The 18,822-nt window shown below is 41.3% G+C and overlaps 1 protein-coding gene across 4 annotated transcripts in view; it reads right to left on the bottom strand.

Annotated features, from left to right (window-relative positions):
- LOC109971752 (glutaminase kidney isoform, mitochondrial-like) overlaps nucleotides 1-18,822 on the bottom strand; it is a 36,614-nt gene that overhangs the window by 9,792 nt on the left and 8,000 nt on the right. Inside the window, exons 2-15 of one of the 4 annotated variants that reach the window (XM_020620197.1) lie at nucleotides 16,094-16,190; nucleotides 15,649-15,770; nucleotides 14,108-14,237; nucleotides 13,673-13,752; nucleotides 12,603-12,766; nucleotides 11,504-11,562; nucleotides 6,851-6,883; nucleotides 6,491-6,549; nucleotides 5,922-5,988; nucleotides 5,593-5,643; nucleotides 5,003-5,179; nucleotides 4,692-4,823; nucleotides 4,233-4,325; nucleotides 1,518-3,273 (exon numbers count right to left, since the gene is read on the bottom strand). In XM_020620197.1, the coding sequence (XP_020475853.1) occupies nucleotides 3,130-3,273; nucleotides 4,233-4,325; nucleotides 4,692-4,823; nucleotides 5,003-5,179; nucleotides 5,593-5,643; nucleotides 5,922-5,988; nucleotides 6,491-6,549; nucleotides 6,851-6,883; nucleotides 11,504-11,562; nucleotides 12,603-12,766; nucleotides 13,673-13,752; nucleotides 14,108-14,237; nucleotides 15,649-15,770; nucleotides 16,094-16,190 (1,408 nt within the window). In that variant the 3' untranslated portion in view covers nucleotides 1,518-3,129. Of the gene's footprint in view, nucleotides 1-1,517; nucleotides 3,350-4,232; nucleotides 4,326-4,691; nucleotides 4,824-5,002; nucleotides 5,180-5,592; nucleotides 5,644-5,921; nucleotides 5,989-6,490; nucleotides 6,550-6,850; nucleotides 6,884-7,844; nucleotides 10,822-11,503; nucleotides 11,563-12,602; nucleotides 12,767-13,672; nucleotides 13,753-14,107; nucleotides 14,238-15,648; nucleotides 15,771-16,093; nucleotides 16,191-18,822 lie in introns of those variants that run through there. The other 3 variants (XM_020620198.1, XM_020620196.1, XM_020620199.1) reach the window with 3 other exon arrangements.

The following is an 18,822-nucleotide window of genomic DNA, read 5'->3' as shown; positions in this document are numbered from 1 at the left end:
CTCGTTTTTTGAATTTTGGCCAATTTGGCGCAGGTGTGTTTCCGTGACTCCCTTATGCATTTGTGTGCCATCTGGATCCAGCATGAGAAAGACTATGCCACTGTATTTACATCACTTGGTTACTCAGAGAGTCCAGGTTACGTGAGCTTTACATACGCTGTAATAACCTGGCTATTGTAAATGCATGCATACATGCAACGGGCCAGTGGTCTGATTTTTCTCCTCTTTCCAACTTCATTGTAGATGCCAAGCAGAAAGTGCAGTGAGAAGCAGCTTCATAAGATTCTACAGGCTGCCTTGTGTTCCTTCCAGTTTGAGTTCAACTTGGAAGGACTTGTCAACCCTGTAATGATCTGTCCTTCCATCCAGCTGTAACCTGCTGCTACTTTCCCTCTCTGTAGCTTTTATTTATTTTTTTGTTATGCGTGCTTACAAAAAGCAGAACAGATTTCATCATTCTGCGACAGCTTTAAGATAAAGTTGCACAGAACGTTTTCCTTTCCTTTTGTTTTCATAATAATAATAATAATCACCTGTATTTGGCTCCTTGACAGTGGGTGACGTTGCACCATAACATCTGCTGTAAGCAACAAGAGCCATGGATAAAATCATTTAAAGTGGGAGAGCTGACGATGATGGTTTCATACAGACCAGTGTTTCCAGCGAGCGTTAATGACGACAGGGCCTTTCACACACTTTGTACCGCCACACAATACTATCACGAGTCCTTGACTTAAGATGATGGAAACATAAAAGACTTCTCATAACGTGGCGCAGTCACAGTGATATATTACTGGCTCCAGCAGTCATGGAGTCAGTCACATGGAGCTAAAGCCAAACACCACACGGCAGCAGTGACTGAATAACAGATACTCCACCACGGTACAGTCACACAGAGGCACATCTAATGCATATGCTGTCGTGATATTCATGTACGACAGTATTTCTACTTCCTGTAGAAGACAATATAAGTGTGGAATGTTTGAAACGTATACTCAACACCCATTCTGGTCTGCTGTTGACAATCACTACTCATGATACCCATCTAAAACTATGTACATTCACATGTACAGCTGGAAACACGTGTTAAAATACAACCTTACTAAAGAGTAACACTGAGAACCTTACAAACCTAATTTAATACATGTTCTGTGTATGTCTGCAAAATCCTGGTTGCTGCGAAAACCCAGTGTAACACACTCTCCATGTTTTATCTCCTGAATCTTAAAACTGGCTGTAAAATGACACTGATGTATATAGAACTGCTTTTCTGCATAAAATAGTTTTAAATCTGATGAAGGAATGTACAAACGAGGCTGTAAGTCTGTGATCTTACAAATCAGAAAAGGTTGGGATGGTATGTAAACTCCAAATTAAAGCTGTGACAGTAGTGATGTGTAAACTAAACTCTCTCTGGAATGTGTTGCAGCATCAGGATTGAATAAGTGTTTATTTTGAGAAAAGAATCAAATTGATGAGGTATCACATCAAATAACACAGATGATTTACACATCACTACTGTCAGTTTTAATTTGGATTTTACATACCGTCCCAACTTTTTCTGATTTGGGGTTGTCTGCCCACTTTTGGCACTTTACTCTGTGACCCAGACACATTTCAGGCAGGACCAAAAAAAAGTATGGAGCTTCAGTACCGCGCTCTAGTCAGTGTTCCAACAGAAATACCACAGGTGTGAGTTTGACTCTGGACACTTAAAGGTATGGTTGGCGATTCTGCCCAGAACCTTTTTGTGTTACATATCTTGACATTCTCTTTTCATCCCAATGGCAATGAACACATTAAATGCACTGGCAACATAAAGAGACAACTTGTCATCTCTGGCAGGAGCAGGGCTGAAAAAAGCCAACCCTACCTTTAAAACACTCATCATATTCATTACTGATTTATTTAACAACTACAATGCTCCCTTTCTGTAGAAAGCAGCCAAAGTACAAGACTAAGGCATCCTGGGTCAACATCAGCACATTTGGGATTTAGAATGCAGCAGATAAATCCTGCACTCACCTGCAGGTTGTATGAGGCCTGTTCAAAGCCACACGCACTGTGAGGGTTCTTTAACAGCAGGCTGCAGCAATGAGCACACACACCGTAGCTTGGCTCAGCTGTCATCATACTGACTATATTCTCAGACCACAGCAGTTCAGGGCTCTCACTGTCAGAAACAGCCTGCTGTCATCTCACCTCTCTCCTGAGCTTCTTTGTTGAGCAAACCTTTCTTTGCTTGTGGTGTAAGTTATTCTATTTAATGTTTATGCTCAAACATACACAGTATTAGTTCTAAAAATGTCCTGCAACAGTTGTACATATCCAATAGTTTATTGCCATACTGTCACTATAGTGACAGAAAGTCAAATAAGAGTTCAGGTGTTGGATTGTTTCACCTTTCAAAGTCTAGCATGTAAGATTGGAAAAGCAAAACACCTGCCTCACTAAGACCCTACAGAATTCAGAGGTAAGTTTTTACAAATGTAACCTAAAGACTGCTGAGCCAGTGCATTTACAGCTAACTGATACTGTATGTTACCAGTATTTACCTCAAACCTTCCACTTATAATCCAAAGATATAAAAAGTCACACTGCCACCAGAATCTGTATTTCTATACAACACCATGTGAGTCTTGGGCCTCAGTGGGAGACACAGTAAGTTATTCATAGAAATTGGCCTGAATGTGTATTTTAAGACTGTTGGTCTAAAGGCTAGAACAGCTGCCCTGAAGCTCCACACATGGTCGCACACTTTTCTTTGGTAAAATAAAATTAGTCTACACTTTAAAGAGGATTCTTGGGTGGGGGGGGGTTGCAACTGGGGAGGAGACGAAACAAAAGCACAACCTGTTCATCAGATCCTACACACACTTAGGCAACAAGCAGGTGAGAGGCTACACATTCATTTGGAATTCAACCCCTTATCATAAAGAAAACAAAATAAGCTTCTCAATCCATTCACACAGTAACTGCTTCACAGTCAAATAATCCTCTACATAATTTATATATAAATATTATATTATTATATATTAAGGTGAGGAAAGATGTTGGAGTCACTGTGAAAGGTGGAGAGAGAAACCAGGTGAGGTGGAGCTGGGGGACGAGTGGGTCGTTTTTAATGTTTTACTTGGAGACATTGTCCATCCTATAGACTACAGTGGTGGAGCTGTCCTGGTGCGACTCAGTGGGAGACACCTTTGTCCACAGAGGGGCTTTCAGAGCTAGCTCTCGTTGGAGGCTCTCGTAATCCATGGGTCCGAAGCATTGCTGTTGTTTCAGGTGACACGAATAAGAAATTAGTCTAATGCCCTCGGTCTGTGTGCTGTGTGGTTTGATGTCAGATCTATTGAAAAATCAGAGCCAAAATCAGTTCTTTTCATTCTCTCTCATCTTCAAACTAATAACCACAGGAGCAACAGGAGGCAACACTGGGTTCCAGTATCATGCGCCTCACAGCTGGAATGAGCTACAACACAGCCTGTAGCCTGATTCAACCGAGACTTTAAAGCTTTACTAATTGTAATAATGCTTGGGACCATTTTTCAATAAACATGGCTGTGTACTTCTGAGTCAGTGTGTTTTGTTGCTGTGAGCTCTCGTTTGCTCTTAGAGCTGGTTGCAGAAGCCATCTTGAGGCTTCCAGAATAAAGCTTATGTGACTATCTTCTTAAAACTGGATAGTGTGCTGCACATTGCTTTAGGAATGGCAGGCGCTGAAACAAATGATCAAGACGACTGACTTTGGCTCTAGATTTTCAGCAGCGTAGGCCCCCATGTATTTCTGTCATAGCTTTGTACAGGGGTGTTGACGCACCAAAGAAGTTCAACATAGTGTGTGGTATAAACTGAGGTTTTGTTATAACAAATTTAAGTAATTAAGCTTGCTATGTCTGCTGCCAAGCAACATGCAGTGAAATGAATAACTTCACCCAACTAGACATAACTGTTCAGTGCACCTAAAAGCAGCCGCAGCGACCTCCACAAGAAGAAAAAGATGCAGCGCATACAAAGACAGATGACAAGGGGGGACAGAGGCTGCCCTGTTTGCTCTGACATAACCCCTATGTGCTTTTTCACTTTGGGTGTATTGTGCACTATATATGCTCTGTCAATGTCTGCAGCAGATGCAGAATGCTGACAGAGAGAAGGCATGCTGGTTAGTGTATCTGATGAGAAAAAATGTTGGGTTTGGTTCCCCCTCACAACCAGATACGGTGTGTCCTTACCCGCTGGTCCCCTGCTTCTTTTCGAGGATCATGCTTCTTGGCAAAGTGCCTCAGATTGTCGTAGTTGTGGAAATTGAAATGCTCCACAAGGTCCTGGAATAAAAAGACCAACTACATTGAAAAAAAGCATATGGGCTTGTTTCCTTTAAAAACAACAGAAAACAGTCATCCAATTACACTGATTACATGTAACACGGGCTCTGCCATGCAGTGGAAAGTGTGCTCTGTATCTGGGCCTAGTCCCTAGATAATCATTAGATGGCACTTACTTATTAAACAAGCTGAATTCCACCAAAGGTATTTCAAACCAGACACTGCTGCACACTTTCCAGTCATAAATTATAACATTTTTTCATGAAGTTTCTCTGTGCTGCTGATTTTTGTACAAAAGCACTTCTTTACTTGAAGCCACATCAAGTACAACTGTGATTTGCTCTTCTGTTTCCAGATATAACATACCGTGCAGAACTGTATTCCTCTGACTGAATTGCCCAGCTTGTCTAGTGGAGGTGACCAGCACATAATACCCATCACGTTGGGTACAACAAGCAGGATCCCCCCAGCTACTCCAGACTTGGCTGGCAGCCCAACCTACAACAGGGAGGACAGATGAGTTACACAATCAAAAACCAGCTGTGAGTTCTTCTCTCTCCTTGCTGAAATGATTTAGGTGTCCCATCACTGGTTTGGTCTAATAAAATCTGTCCCTGATAAACTAGATGCACACTGCTGAGGAAAGAACATCTTGTGAAAATGTGCTTTTCACTTACGTGGAAGGCAAACTGCCCTGAGAAGTCGTACATGCCACAGGAGTGCATCAGACTCAGGGTATTCCTCACCGCCTCGGGGCTCAGCACACGCTCACCCGTGATTGGGCAGATACCGCCGTTAGCCAGGGTGGCCGCCATGACGCTGGCGCTCTCAGTGGTTACCTCAATGGCACACAGCTGTGGGTTCACACAAAGGACAATCAGTACCATTTGCAGAAAAGTATGTTCCATGCCACAGCAAATGGAGTCATGGAGGTGGGATAAAGGAAGAGCCGATACAGGAAAGTGTGACAGTGCAGGTGAAAAGTGACAGTGGTGAGAAATGTGACAAACCAAATGAAAATGAAGCTTCTGTTCAGAGCACAAACCCTCTGTGAATGGTTGTGAACTCTATGCTATGGCTTTCACAGGCACACGGGGAAGTAAACATGGAGAAAAGCAGAGGGAGTTTGACACAAAAGAGGAAATATGGCTACAACTGAAAGACACAAACTGGTTGGGATCTGACACTCAGGGTTACACTAGTGAAGAAGAAGAAGGAAGAAATCACAAAAACAAAACTAAAGCAAACAAACCATTTCTACACTCACTTGAAAGTACAAGTCCAGCACAGATGTCATGTCTGTTCCCTCTGGGAAACACTGAGGAGACACAGAGGTTTCATTAACCACATGAGACTGAGATAAATAGGACGTTTTTACTGTCAGTGAACCTTTTCTTTGGTGAAAGATAAGTAGGTCTGTTAAAGGTTTATGAGAATCCACTATTAAATCTATTCAAAGGCAAATAGGGCTGCAACAGTTTATTTTAAATATATGTACATAGCTATATTTTCACTTAAGCTTTTTATGGCAGAGAAACAACAAGAGACAGCAGACAACAAAGCCAAAGGTGAAGCATCAATTGTCCAGTGTCAGACCTTTTTTTCTTTCAGGTAGTAGCCAATGGCAAAATTCCTGTCTCCTGATTCACGCTCTGACTGGAATCTGTCACACAAAGAGCAGAAGAAAAAGTTTGTACTCTCAGTGCATGTGTGTGCGGCGCTGGGTTTGCACTTCTGTGTTGGAATCCCATCACCCGACCCATCGTGTGTACAGTACAACCACTGCTAAGTGATGAAAGTGCATCGTGGGCCCCAGCACTCAGTCTTTTCCAGGAACACTACCAGCGTGTGGTATCATCATAAATGATGCACATGGATCTGACCATTACATCACAGATACCAACTCTAATCCTCCCCCTTTATAAAGCCAATAGCAAATCACTGCAAAAAGAACTCCTGCTATGTGGGGACGTCTTTGCTTATTCCAGTTAAAAGGAGAAAGTGTACCACTAACCCAGCACAACTTTTCATTTGTAGCTTCTAGCATTGTATCACTACACTGCGGTTTCATGCCTAATATTAGCTAGTGTCTATTCTGACTGAACTGAGACGGGTGGGATGGGGAATCTAGAAACGTTGAAAGCAGAGCACGTTATTTGACTCACGTAGCATTGCTGAAACCCACATACTCATTTCCTGCCATCTGTTTCAGAAAGTTCATGACCTGGAAGGAAAGCAGAGGGAGGATTAAAGACAGAATGATCAACAGTAGTTCATGGTATGATGATAAACTCTATGGCTGGTTAGTGTCTGCGGTAAAATATTTAGCTGGATAGTGATTAAGTTTGCTCTACATAGTTTCAATCCCACTTCCATAGTACACACAGTAAACAGTATATTCCATGTATACTAACAGCACAATCAGCTTTAATGTGTTATGTATTTATGGCCATTATATCACTAACCCAGTTCACAGTGTTGACTGAGTATTTCTGACCTGAATGTTTGACCCACTGGCTACTTACATAGTCAAATTTCTCTGCGTTGCCTGCACCTTGCTGAGGAGAGAACAAAAGAATATGCTATTAGCACTTTTCAACCACACTAAGAGTGTTAGCAGAGGACAAGCACAGCATCACAAAGGTAGTACTAAAATGATAATACTACTGCTGACTGATTAAAACTATATATTTTTATTACAGATCAAAATCACAAGCTTTTCCAAGAATTATACAAGTACATAATATTAATGTTACAATTGGCTTATGAATAGGTTACAGAGAGGAAAGTCTTTTGGAGCTGAAGGAGATTTAGTAGACATGTGCATTGCCAGTTTAGCCAGTTAAAGAAAAGCATTTCTCCCCATTACATCTCACCGATTCCAAATATGGGTTTCATTATTGTTTTATATCTAAAGTATGGAAAAAAAATAAATCCAGCCTGGCTGTGTGAATGTTTCTATATAAAGTGTGACTGCATGTAGGTGTGGGAGTATGCAGGAAAGTTTGTATAATGAATTGCCATGATGGAGGTGTGCATGTGTATGTGGGTTTAGTGTAGCCCAACACAAGTCATCTGTGCAAAGTGCCTATCAGATAAAACAATGGGGAGAGAGTGAGAAAAGGGAGGGATGGTCTTCCTTTGAGAATAAAATTCACAGCTTGTGGCTCAGTGTACATTTATCAAATCACAAGCTGGTTGATGCTGCCTAGTCCCACAAAGAAAACACAAAGGGAAAATGGATACACATGCACATTAAAAGTGCTATAGCATTTCTTATCATTTCAAAACATAGAAGTATTTTATGTTTTGATAGTTTTAAACTACATTTACGATGTGTGACTGACATACATTTCAGGCTCTACGCTGTTTTGTGCAGAAGAAAAACGTGTCACTGATGGTGGTGTTAAAGACTCACTAAATGGGGTTTCTATTGAGTATAGGAGAAAGAGAGAAGATGAGGGACTGGGGGATTGGGAAAGTGTGAGGAGATAGATATAGAAAAGGAAGAAAAATTACCAACGTCATTTGACCTGCAGCAGCAGTCATTATTTCCCACAGTTCCTAAGTCTGGAAAATATGCAACAACATACAAAAACAGCAACAAGATGTAGCCTTCAAGCACCATGTAACAACAGTTTGGGCCATACAGCCAGGGCCACCATGCCATAGTTTTCCTACCAAAGTCAAAGCTAGCTGGGCACCCTGAACAGCAGCTTGACATCTGTGCTTCAGTTAGGAAAAACACAAACTGCATACAGATAATGATGACAATGGTGGCCGGGTATAGACACAGACACACATTATCACCTCAACACATGTGAGTTGATGTCTTTGAATTATTTCTGAGTGTGGTGTGATGAAAGTCTGCATCAGTAAGAAAACTGCTGGGCTACCAGTCGTATTATTGGCTGCTGAGTGTCTAAGGGGGACCTCACCTTCTTATCTCATATTTAAGAGTACAGAACAAGGACATCTCCTGAAACATGATTTAAAAATGCAATGGAGTGTAGATCTGCTCACATGAAGAGCAGTTCAACATTTTATGAATAGTGTTTACATGCTTTCTGAAAGTGAGATGAAATGAACAGTATTATTTTCATGTGTGCATACAGTACGAGTCCATACGTGTTTAGCTAGTTTAGCATGTAGCCTGTAAGCAGGGTAAACAGTTAGCCTAGCCTCACTTTAGCCTACGTTCAAAAACAGACAGCACTAACAGTCACCACGTTGTATTGTGTTTCTGTACATAAACATTAACTTCTAAGTGGTTTGAGAAGGACTTGTGTTAGAGATGTATCCTGATAAACAATAGTTTGGTGCAATGACCACATGCTGCTTCTGAGAGTCTTGTCGTCACCGTGTGGTTGCCAGGGTTGAGACCAAATCCATTTTGCTAAGTCAGCTAAACACTTCTGGACTCCAGCTCCAAACTTAAAGCAGTATTAACAGAATTTTTGCCCACCTGGGAGCAGTGGAGCAAACTGTTGCTGAACTGGCTGAAAATAAGGTCGATGAGAACTGAGAGCGTGAATCAAAACAGCAAAGTTAAGGGCCCAAAAAATGCTGAACCATTGAAGCTGCTGCTCACTGCTGTCTACGATAACTTGTGTGTATCCTAATGCCTCATTTAAATTCTCTAGCTTTCCACTTCTGTTTGATAACTACAACATTAAACAATGCTAAACAGTAAATACTGGAGTTGTGATCTCAGACTTTAAAGTCTTTTTCTGTTGTATGACAACAGAAAAAGACTGCCCCCATTTTGTTTTGTACTAAAATATGGCTCGAGCTGCATATTTTTCCCCCGAACCTGACCTGACCCAGAGAGCGTGGTGGCTGAACTTGACCTGAGCCAAACACAGTTGAATTTGTGTCCATCGTGCTTGACTCTGAGGAAGACCTATGAGTCAAAATGTCTCTGTCCCCTTACCATGAAACGAAGCACACAATTGAGTGCTCCAGCTTTCTGTTTATTTGTTTGGTATAGTCATATTTGAAGCAGTTAAACTGCTGAACACATTACGATATGTGTATCCACCCTCTATTTTGTACTCTCTGCTAAAACAAAATCACAGAAAGTGATAGCAACAGTCGGCACAATATCAGCATTTTATATGGCGGGTTAATAAGATGCACCAGATGATTGTGTTGTTCACTAGGGTGGGCAGGTTTTAGTACAGCTAACAAAAGTCTGAAATAAAGGTCAAATGTTTCCTGAAGCTGACTTAGTTCTTTCTAAACTGTATCATAGAATAACAGTTCTTCTGAGTTTACTGAAGTAAACAACTTTGGGTCTGGATACCTGCATAGATGTGAATGGCTTCTGATGTACACCAATCAGCCACCTGGTGGCTTTAATGTTGTGGTGGACGGGGATCAGCATGGGGAAAATCTAATGCCAGCCATGGCAGACAGGTGTCAGAATACACCGTGCATCACAGCTGGCTGTGCATGTGCCCATGCAGACACCTGTCCAACGCAGCATTAAAACCAGCAGGTGGATTTAATGTTGTGGCTGATTGGTATATGATGCAGGTAGCCTCTTCCTGTCAAGGCCTTGAATGCATTGCAACCAACAGTCTACATTTTCCATAAAACCTCTTAGGACACACACACACACACACACACACACACACACACAAATCTAAATCCATCTTCACACAATTAATGGTCCTTCAATGGACTATTCATTGATCTCCAGCCCCAAAGGCATTCGTGTTTATGGGCACAGCTATGGAATGAAATTTGTAGTACTTTGACTAAAAATGGATACTTTTTTTATTTTCTTAAGAAAAGGGCTTTCAACAGCATGTGGACACTAAAAACAACACGTCCTAGATCATGAAACTCGTAACACAGCTATTCTGTTGCTTACTCCTTTCATATACAAGAGATCCTAAAACAAAATCAAGATACAGGCCAAATGCTTCAGAAAAGATTTACAGAAGATGATCTGTTGTTGATTTTCCCTCTCAAGTCAAATAAAAACTAATAATCACACATCTGCACATTGGTTTAACTTCAGTGAGTGCAGCATCTCATTAGACGTACATTACAGTTCAGTTCAAAGTCTGAGTGGGACAAAAACGGTGCAGAATAAAGGCAGACGATGTCAAATACCAGTCTGAATTTGACGGTTTTGTAGCAATGAACAGAAAATGCTTTAAATCCATGATTGAGTAATGCAAAAACAAAACAAAAAAAAGAACAAAACCTGCAGCTGTGAGGAAGAGCTGGCACACAGTAAAGGTGTATATACATAGCTCTAGTGTGAGTGCTAACCATCACTGTTAACAGTACCATAAGTCTGTAGAAAAATTCACAACGTGACCTTGGATGATGATCACCTGTTGACAAAGCCAGCATTTAAGCCAGGCGTAATATTTTGTGACTTAACCTGTGAGCTGCAGCTGGTTTGACCTGTTAGAGGACAGGTGATTCATTTTTATGTCCTAGAATGCCAAGTCATTGTCAGTCTGTCTTCACACTGAGTTACCTCAACAAAATTCAAATAGGGTGATACGAAACCCTGGCGACAGGATCAAGGAGAGGCGGCAGGTGAGGTGATCTTCATCAGCAGACTGTTGTTGGTCTGCATGCACCTGCATTTGACTAGCTCTCTGTCCAGGTTATTTTCAGCAAGGACAATAAGGATTAGCATAAGTCTTCATCACCACAAGAAGACACATGGCAGGGGACTAAGGCAGTGACCTAGAAATACGCACACTCAGAAGTCCAGTCTCCTGAATCAGTAACGGTACCATGAAATAATAACTACACAGATTTCTGACAATGGTTTGGACGGAACGTTAAATCCTAGATTACTGACAGTCGTCTTGAGTGGGTTTGTGTTCGTAGAAAAATAGGCTATTAAAACAACTGTTAAACGGTCAAGTCGTATCTACTACCAAGGCTAAATATTTATCTTTTTTTTTATTTTTAGATTCGACTTTATTGTCATTACCCATGTACAAGTACAAGGCGGTTTAGCGCCTAACCAGAAGTGTAATAACAGCAGTGCAGAGTGTGCAGTATCTACAGTCTGTACAGTCAGAACTAATTTACTGATAGATATGTCCAATTGATATTTACAGTAAGATATGTAGGGTAATGTACAATATACAACAGACTGAACATCAAACACACACAGAAGGAAAAAGTGTTACTGCTCTTACCTTTATCAGTGAAGTGCAAACAATAGCACCAGCGTTGACCATGGGGTTGTGAGGCTTATCTGTAAAACAACAGGAGCTCAGTTAACACTCACAAGATCAAAATGTAAATGTTTAGTCGTGTTCTAGAATTCTGAGAGCTCAGTATATAGATAAATCAAACACTGAGGATGAATAACACAAATTTACTCAAGATATTACAGATAAAAATATAGTTTTGGCTACGAGGGGCTTTACGAAGTGCATTAATAGCAAAACAATGTAGTACGTATTTTATGTGGAGTTTTATTTGGGAAAGTTGCATGGCTACTAACCAAACGGTTATTTTCTTGTGCTTGTAAATTTTAGCACATACATAGTTTGGAAGCCTGACACAAGCTGGTGTGTTGTATGAACTACACTGAGCTCTGGACCTACTGTACCACCTACACACTCTGAGATGAACTGTAGCGTTTCAGTTTGTAGGTCTGAATGGATATCTGTGTTCACCGAGCTGCAATGAGTCACAAATGATCAATTACTGTGGAACCAAAGATGGTCTATTTTCACACAAAGAATTTAAAAGTAAAATTGAGGATATAAAGCCATGTACTCCTGTTAATCATTTGTCAGCTGCTGACGCCACAGGCATCTGACATACAGGAGCAGATAGGAGCTGGACCTACATTTCCCCACTGGTGTGTGATCCCCTTACATAACAGGACAACCACAAGGCTTTCCCATTGGATAATGGGCAAAACTCCCACACAGGACGTGACAACAACTGGTCTGCAGCTCAAGTACCAGCCTGGGGATTGTGGCATTTCCTCTGACAAACTACAAGTTCCGACTAATAGCCTGCATACACATGATGTCATTTCATCACTAACAACGTGTCTACACCAAAAACATTGAGTGTGCAGCGCACAGCGTCTCGAGTGAACCTCGCGTTCACGTCTATACCAGGTGTGTGTTCACTCACACACTGGAAGCGATTTGTGTCTGCAGGCAGCCTTGTCAGCTTGTTTTTTTTTTTTTTTTTTTTTTAACAAAGCTCAGTTATTTGATAACTTGTGGACAGTTCATGGACAAGAAGAAGAAAAGGACAACTCTAAAGTCTCACCATCTTCATCGAGGAAGAGCTTATTAAAGCGCAGGCCACTGGGCTCCTTCCCAATGAAACTGTGCACATACTCTGTGCCATAGTCATGGACAGCAACAGCGTATTTCAGAGGCTTGACACAAGACTGCAGGCAGAACGGGACCTTGGAGTCTCCTGCTGTGTATCTATAAAACAGATGACAAGTTATCTAAACAGGCAAACCATCTGAAATGTCAGAATTACAAGTGAGTACAAAATACAGACATGAATGTAGCAGGAAGTTCTTAAGAGGTTTATCGTTGCTAATTCCAAGAATAATGAGAGTATTCAGAGAGAACCATAAAAACTAACAGAGCATTAAAGTGTGACAAAATAACAACACCATCATTTCCGTACTTGTGTTATCTTTATGACCTCCTGTCACAGAAACGTAACAAATCTACACGCCCATGGAACTTCTCAACTTCCTATCAGAGAACAGGCTGATCAAAACACCTGTGGACATTCTGACACCACACCCTGTACAACTGCTTCCTCGTTCTAAATGTGTCATTACTGTTAAACGCAGGATGACCCAGTACCTGTACATTATAATGTAATGCTAAACTACAAATTCGACCATAATCAACACTTCTCTGAAACATATGTTGGACGCTATAAGCTTCACAAAGTGTTTATTATGCCTCTGCACCGGTGACAGCCGTGGCCGGAGACATATGTCCGCATTATGTTTTCAGCTCCGACTGTTCCCAATGCTTGGAAAATGTTGGCGTATGCAGACATAAGGCAGACCATCGACTGTGCACATGAAGGGCAGGCACGCATTCCTATGCATGCTTCGATATGTTTGTGCGTTGTACAAAGTCTGTTTAGCCCTTAAGAATCAATAAATCATGTGGCTCCTCAAACTGAATAATTAAAAAAATTTATGACGCTGACATGATATGAAATACGATGAATGGTTTCTGCAGCTCGTTGGCATTCCTCACATGGATCGCTGGATGCCAAATGCACTATTAAAAGTAACGAGCTAAAATCTAAATACGTAACAGTATCCCTTTGATACTTGGTCCCATTCAGGACCGTCTCACCTCTGCCCGTCAACTGTGCACATAGAGACAGCCCACAGGTCAGGGTTGAACTTGGCAAGCTGTGGAATGTAGTCTGCGACCTGAAAGAGAGGAAAGCCAGTTGAAGGAGTGTCACCTTACAGTGCTGAGACTCAGGTTTTGTTTACTTTGTGTCTTTTATCAGTTTCCACCACATTACAGCCAGTCATCTTCACCACCACCTAGAGATGTTTCTCTCTCTCAGTACATCCACACTACACTCTTCTCTTTCACAATGAGCTACTACCATTCTGGATATGTAAGCAAACGGTGACGTACACCTCTGATGTGGGCTGAATGCACACTGAGACCACACGGAAACAACCAAACAGACTTGATGGTAATGAAACTTTATGGCTAAATCACATTTATAATAGACTGGGGGGAAAAAGAAGAGTGATGGATCTAAGGACAGACCTGTCCTCCAGTGAGTTTTTTGCCATTCTCATACAGCTCATCAATACGGGAGGTGAAGGACGGGAAGTCTGGGATGATGAACTTCTTGCGAAAGGCCTGAGTTAGCAGGATAATGTTGCTCTGGACACACCTGATGAATAAACCACAAACAGCATGCTATAATAATGTGTCTGCATGCAGTTGAAGGAAAAGTTTGTCAACCAAGTTTGCAACCCTGAAGTCTGACAAACTTCTGTGAAGTGAAACTATTGAAAAGGTTTCATTATAACATACTGATCATCTGCTTTTTTGTGATCTAGCATGATTTCATACAGTGATGAACGATCATTTTCATACCATGGACACCATCTGTGATACTGTCCACGGGTTTCAGGAACATGTCAGTGCTCAAATTTAACCAGCGCACACAGCAGGAAACGTGAAAATCAATACTTGTGTTTTTAGTGTGTCTAGCCTGTCAAATAAATGTTTTGTTGGTGTGAAAAATAAATATTACAAAGTATCAGAGGCATGTGAGGTGAAATATCCTAACCACAGAACTCTGCTATTAGAGTATTTAATTAAGGATGCACTGATACCACTTATCAGGTATCGGGTCTGATACCATCCTCTAGTATTCGTAATTATACTCATACAAGTTGTCAGATGCCACATAAATGCAACATTATGTTAACGTCACGCTGGCTGAGCAGGCCGTTAGGGGCGGATAAAGTAACCACGATAAAAGTAAAAAGGTCTGCTTCTGTGCTCTGTGACAGGGAGGGAGGGGTGCTCATACAAACACAGTGGAGAGGAGACAAAGTCACATTTTACAGAGACGTCAACACTATGTGCAACAAAATCCAACTGTAACGTGAGAGTAATTAATCAAACACTCGTTCAACAGGCAGAACCCAACAAACTTGTAGAAACGCTCTACCTTAGCTCTACCCGAAGTTAAAATATACAGTCCCGTTCACCCACTAAACCCACACGGTGCGCTTTCTGCTAATTGTAATGACCTTTTCATGATCACATGAAAATAAAAACTGACTCTAAAGTCAGTGCACTTTTATGATAACTGTTGTCGTAGAAACACAGCATTAGTAAGTACTTGTATCAGTACTCAGTATAGGCCAGTATTCAAATTACTCTAATATAAGTACTGAAAAAGTAGTACTGGTGCTTTCCTATACTTCATGTTATATTTGCCTGGATACACGCAGTTTCAAGGAAGTATTGTTAAAAATATGAATACTACAATGTCATAACAGTAACTTTATGTCTAACATATAGTATAACTGAATCCTACAGAAATATTTATTACTAGCCAGAACAGAAGGCTCTCATGCAGAAAGTGGCACAGGTACAAAAAGAGTTCATCCTTTTTGCATTTATGCACATTTATGAATTTATGTCTGCTTGAATTTTCTCATTAAAAATATGGTCAAAGTGCATAAAATGCTTTAAGCTGAAGTGAGCACAGGATCTTGCTGCCAAAGTGGTAGCAGTATATGATGGAGATAAAACACCCAAACGAGACAAGACATAACAAGATTTACTTCTTGAAAAGGTGCCTGTCTAGTGTGACGCCATCTGGTGTGTTCCTTAGAGTTTGTTTGAGGGTTTCCATGCATTCTTTCAGACGAGGATCCCCAGTGAGGAGCCCTGTGGTCTTCAGTGCCTAAAATAAAAGAATACAAGATAAGAAAGAATGTAACTGTACATTAATACCACGTGGGCCACGGAAAAGTAGCCCGCCTCCAAAATAGTCCACTTGCTCGTTCATACTACCGCCAGAGGCGGGCTACTCTTCCACGGACTACCCTGTACAAACAAGCTTAAGAATGTGTAAGAACACCCGTGAACAGAAACTATGCATAGGCAACAATCTGTCATTTCATATTATGTGGTTCAATGATATCCACAAAGACGGATGTTAATGCACTTATTAATACTGTGAAATTAGCTTAAACCAACATGCTAAACTGGATCTCAAAGACTTACTGTGAGGAATTTATGAGCAGGAATCTTCTCTTGACCTTCTGCAACTGTGTAAAAGAGCAAATCCTCCAGACTTGGGAGAATGCCTGCATTTCTTCTCCTAGGTCAGAGAGTGGCAGACAGACATGTATGAGACAGGAGTTCCAGCAATGCAGAAGTAGCCAAAGAAGTGACCTCTAAAATGACTTTGTCCAAAGTGTGAAAGGCTGAATATTACTCTTTCATTATTTAACGTGATCATTCTTTAGAGTTCACTCTGGAGTAAACACCAAAATGAAGAAGCAGGAAAAAACACACAGCAATAGTCTAACTACAGCTCCACAGCACTGGAGGCACCAACTGCAGCACGAGCCACAGTTAAACCTATTCTCACCCGTCTTGCCAGAGTAAACAAAGCTTATCTGTAATTATTGATACAGTTTTATTACATTAGTGTGGGATTAGTGTTGGATTTCAGTGACACCAACTATAAATATGATAAGTGTAGCATTAGCCATGGAAGCACGTGTGTGTTTGTACAACGGAGAGATCAAAGTTGTCACTGTATATAAATATTACGTAAGGTTTCCGTTCGGTGCTTGATGGTTATCCCTGGGAAGGATACCATTATGTTTTATGGTTGAAAATTAGGAGCTGAAGCTGAACAGGCACAAAAATCCAGCACAGCAAATTAGCTACTGTTGCAAGTAGAGGCGCTAATCCTGAAAAGGTTTTATAACATTGATTAACTAGAAAGTCACTTTCGGCTTTTTCCATTTAGGGGTCGCCACAGTGAATCATCACACTGCATGTTGACATTTGACACGTGTTTTACACCAGATGCACTTCCTGACACAACCTGGATTCAAACGCGGGCCGCAGCGGTGGGAGCGCTGCACCTTAACCACTAGCCTACCAGGGACAGCTTAAATCACTAAAACTAATTTATACTTTCCTCTGTGATTCAGTATAGTCTAAAACAGGCCTACATTAAAACTGACCACAGGACACAGTGTGTACGGTGGCTGAAGCGCTCCGCATTAAGACAGTATAGGCTTCAGAGCATTCCTTTACTGGTTCCCAGTGATATTTTGTACAGTGTTCTGTGGGGTTTTGTTTTGTAGCGTCAGTGCAAACTCATCTCCAGCATAATAAAAACACAAACGTGTTATTTCAGCTAACTAATAAAGAGACCGCACAATGTCACTGGCATGGAGGCAAACTTTCCTTGAACCCAATGCACTCGCTTTGTTCACTTGACACGCACCATTAGTGTGGGAATAAGTAAGAGAACCTGTTGACCTCAGGTCATGGATTCATATCACTAAAGTCAGTCGCTGCACTGCACGTGGAAAACTGCAGCCAAAAAAGCTGTGGGCTAAAATGTATTTATCTTAATTATTTAACCAGGTAAGTTCTGAGCTTATAAATCAATATAACAAGGGTGACATTAAGGAAAGACAGGGAACAGGACTGAGCATTATACCAAGTCATTTTAACAAACCTTTCAATGCAGGTTGTTGCCCGGTTACTGGCCATGCATCCCCAGTATATAAGCATATAGTGTGTAATAAAATATTCTGAAAACACAATTCTCTCCCTACTACGTGTCAACTCGCACGTACAGATTTGGCAGCTTACATCCCAGGATTTCTCTCATCCTCGCCTTGCTGAGCCCTCTGTGGCTGTTGGACTGATAAAGCTAACGCCAGGGCCTGTTCACATGCAGCTCACTAGACAATAGCAGGGTTGGCAGTGCAGAAAACTCAGCTCGGTACAGAAGAGGATCCAAATGTTGCTTTTTAAGTCAAATTTTCACAAAACACATGGTTGAATAATAAAAAACGTGGAAGGAACAATCCAGAATTCTTAGAAAACTGCCACTCTGTGAGAAAGTGTATCTTGAGAGCGAACCTTCATGTTGTATGGGTGTAATTACAATGTTCTGCACACTGGCCACATCAGCGTTTGAAATTCCAGGATTCTGCCTGCACCTCCTGCTTAGGGCACATCTTCTCTTCCCCACAGCGTAAACACTTCAAATACAGTCAAGGTAACTGCGGCTGAACATGTGCAAACAAACCAAGATAGACTAAAATGCTGTCTGTCAGGCATGCCTAATTCAAGGGAGCTGTTATTTACCAGGCATCTGTCACGACAACAGCCCTTTTCTTCAACAGGTGTGTCACAGAGTCACAAGGCAACATGTAAACTGTGTGGTGTGCAAAGATACGCACCTTGCATCATGAACATTTAAGGATAAACGAATTGGTAGGATTTTTTAAAAGCTCCAATCCTAACAGACTAAATCTTTTTCAGCCATCTGTGCAGACACACACAGTGTTTGCTGTTGGAGGTGGGAGAGAGAAACACTTATTAACCACCAACACACTCTTATGTGAGGAAGTGTTTGTTGTGAGAATGTGCACTTTTTGCTCTAAAACATGCAGGATGAACACGGCAGCACGTTGTGCAGTCACTGCAGGAGACCTGAAGACAAATTAGGATGCATTTGGCCAATTAAAAGGCCAAGTGTAGACATGAGGATCAGTTTACAAACCTGAGTACACCCCTGGTCAATATCACTAAAATATCAAGTAATTACAACTAATGTCCATTTAATACAAGAGTGTTTTTTGTATGTCCACATTTACTTCTGACAACAGGTTCAGTTCTCCTGGATGGTCCCTGTCTTGCATAAATCTTTGGAGAGACATTTTGCCATTCTGTGCTCTGAGGCTGCACTTTGGGGT

Source organism: Monopterus albus, unplaced genomic scaffold, assembly GCF_001952655.1.
Source record: "Monopterus albus unplaced genomic scaffold, M_albus_1.0 scaffold234.1, whole genome shotgun sequence".
In the NCBI taxonomy this organism is placed as follows: Eukaryota; Metazoa; Chordata; class Actinopteri; order Synbranchiformes; family Synbranchidae; genus Monopterus; species Monopterus albus.
The sequence above is the reverse complement of the archived record's forward strand: the minus strand, read 5'-3'. Positions and strand labels throughout refer to the sequence as shown.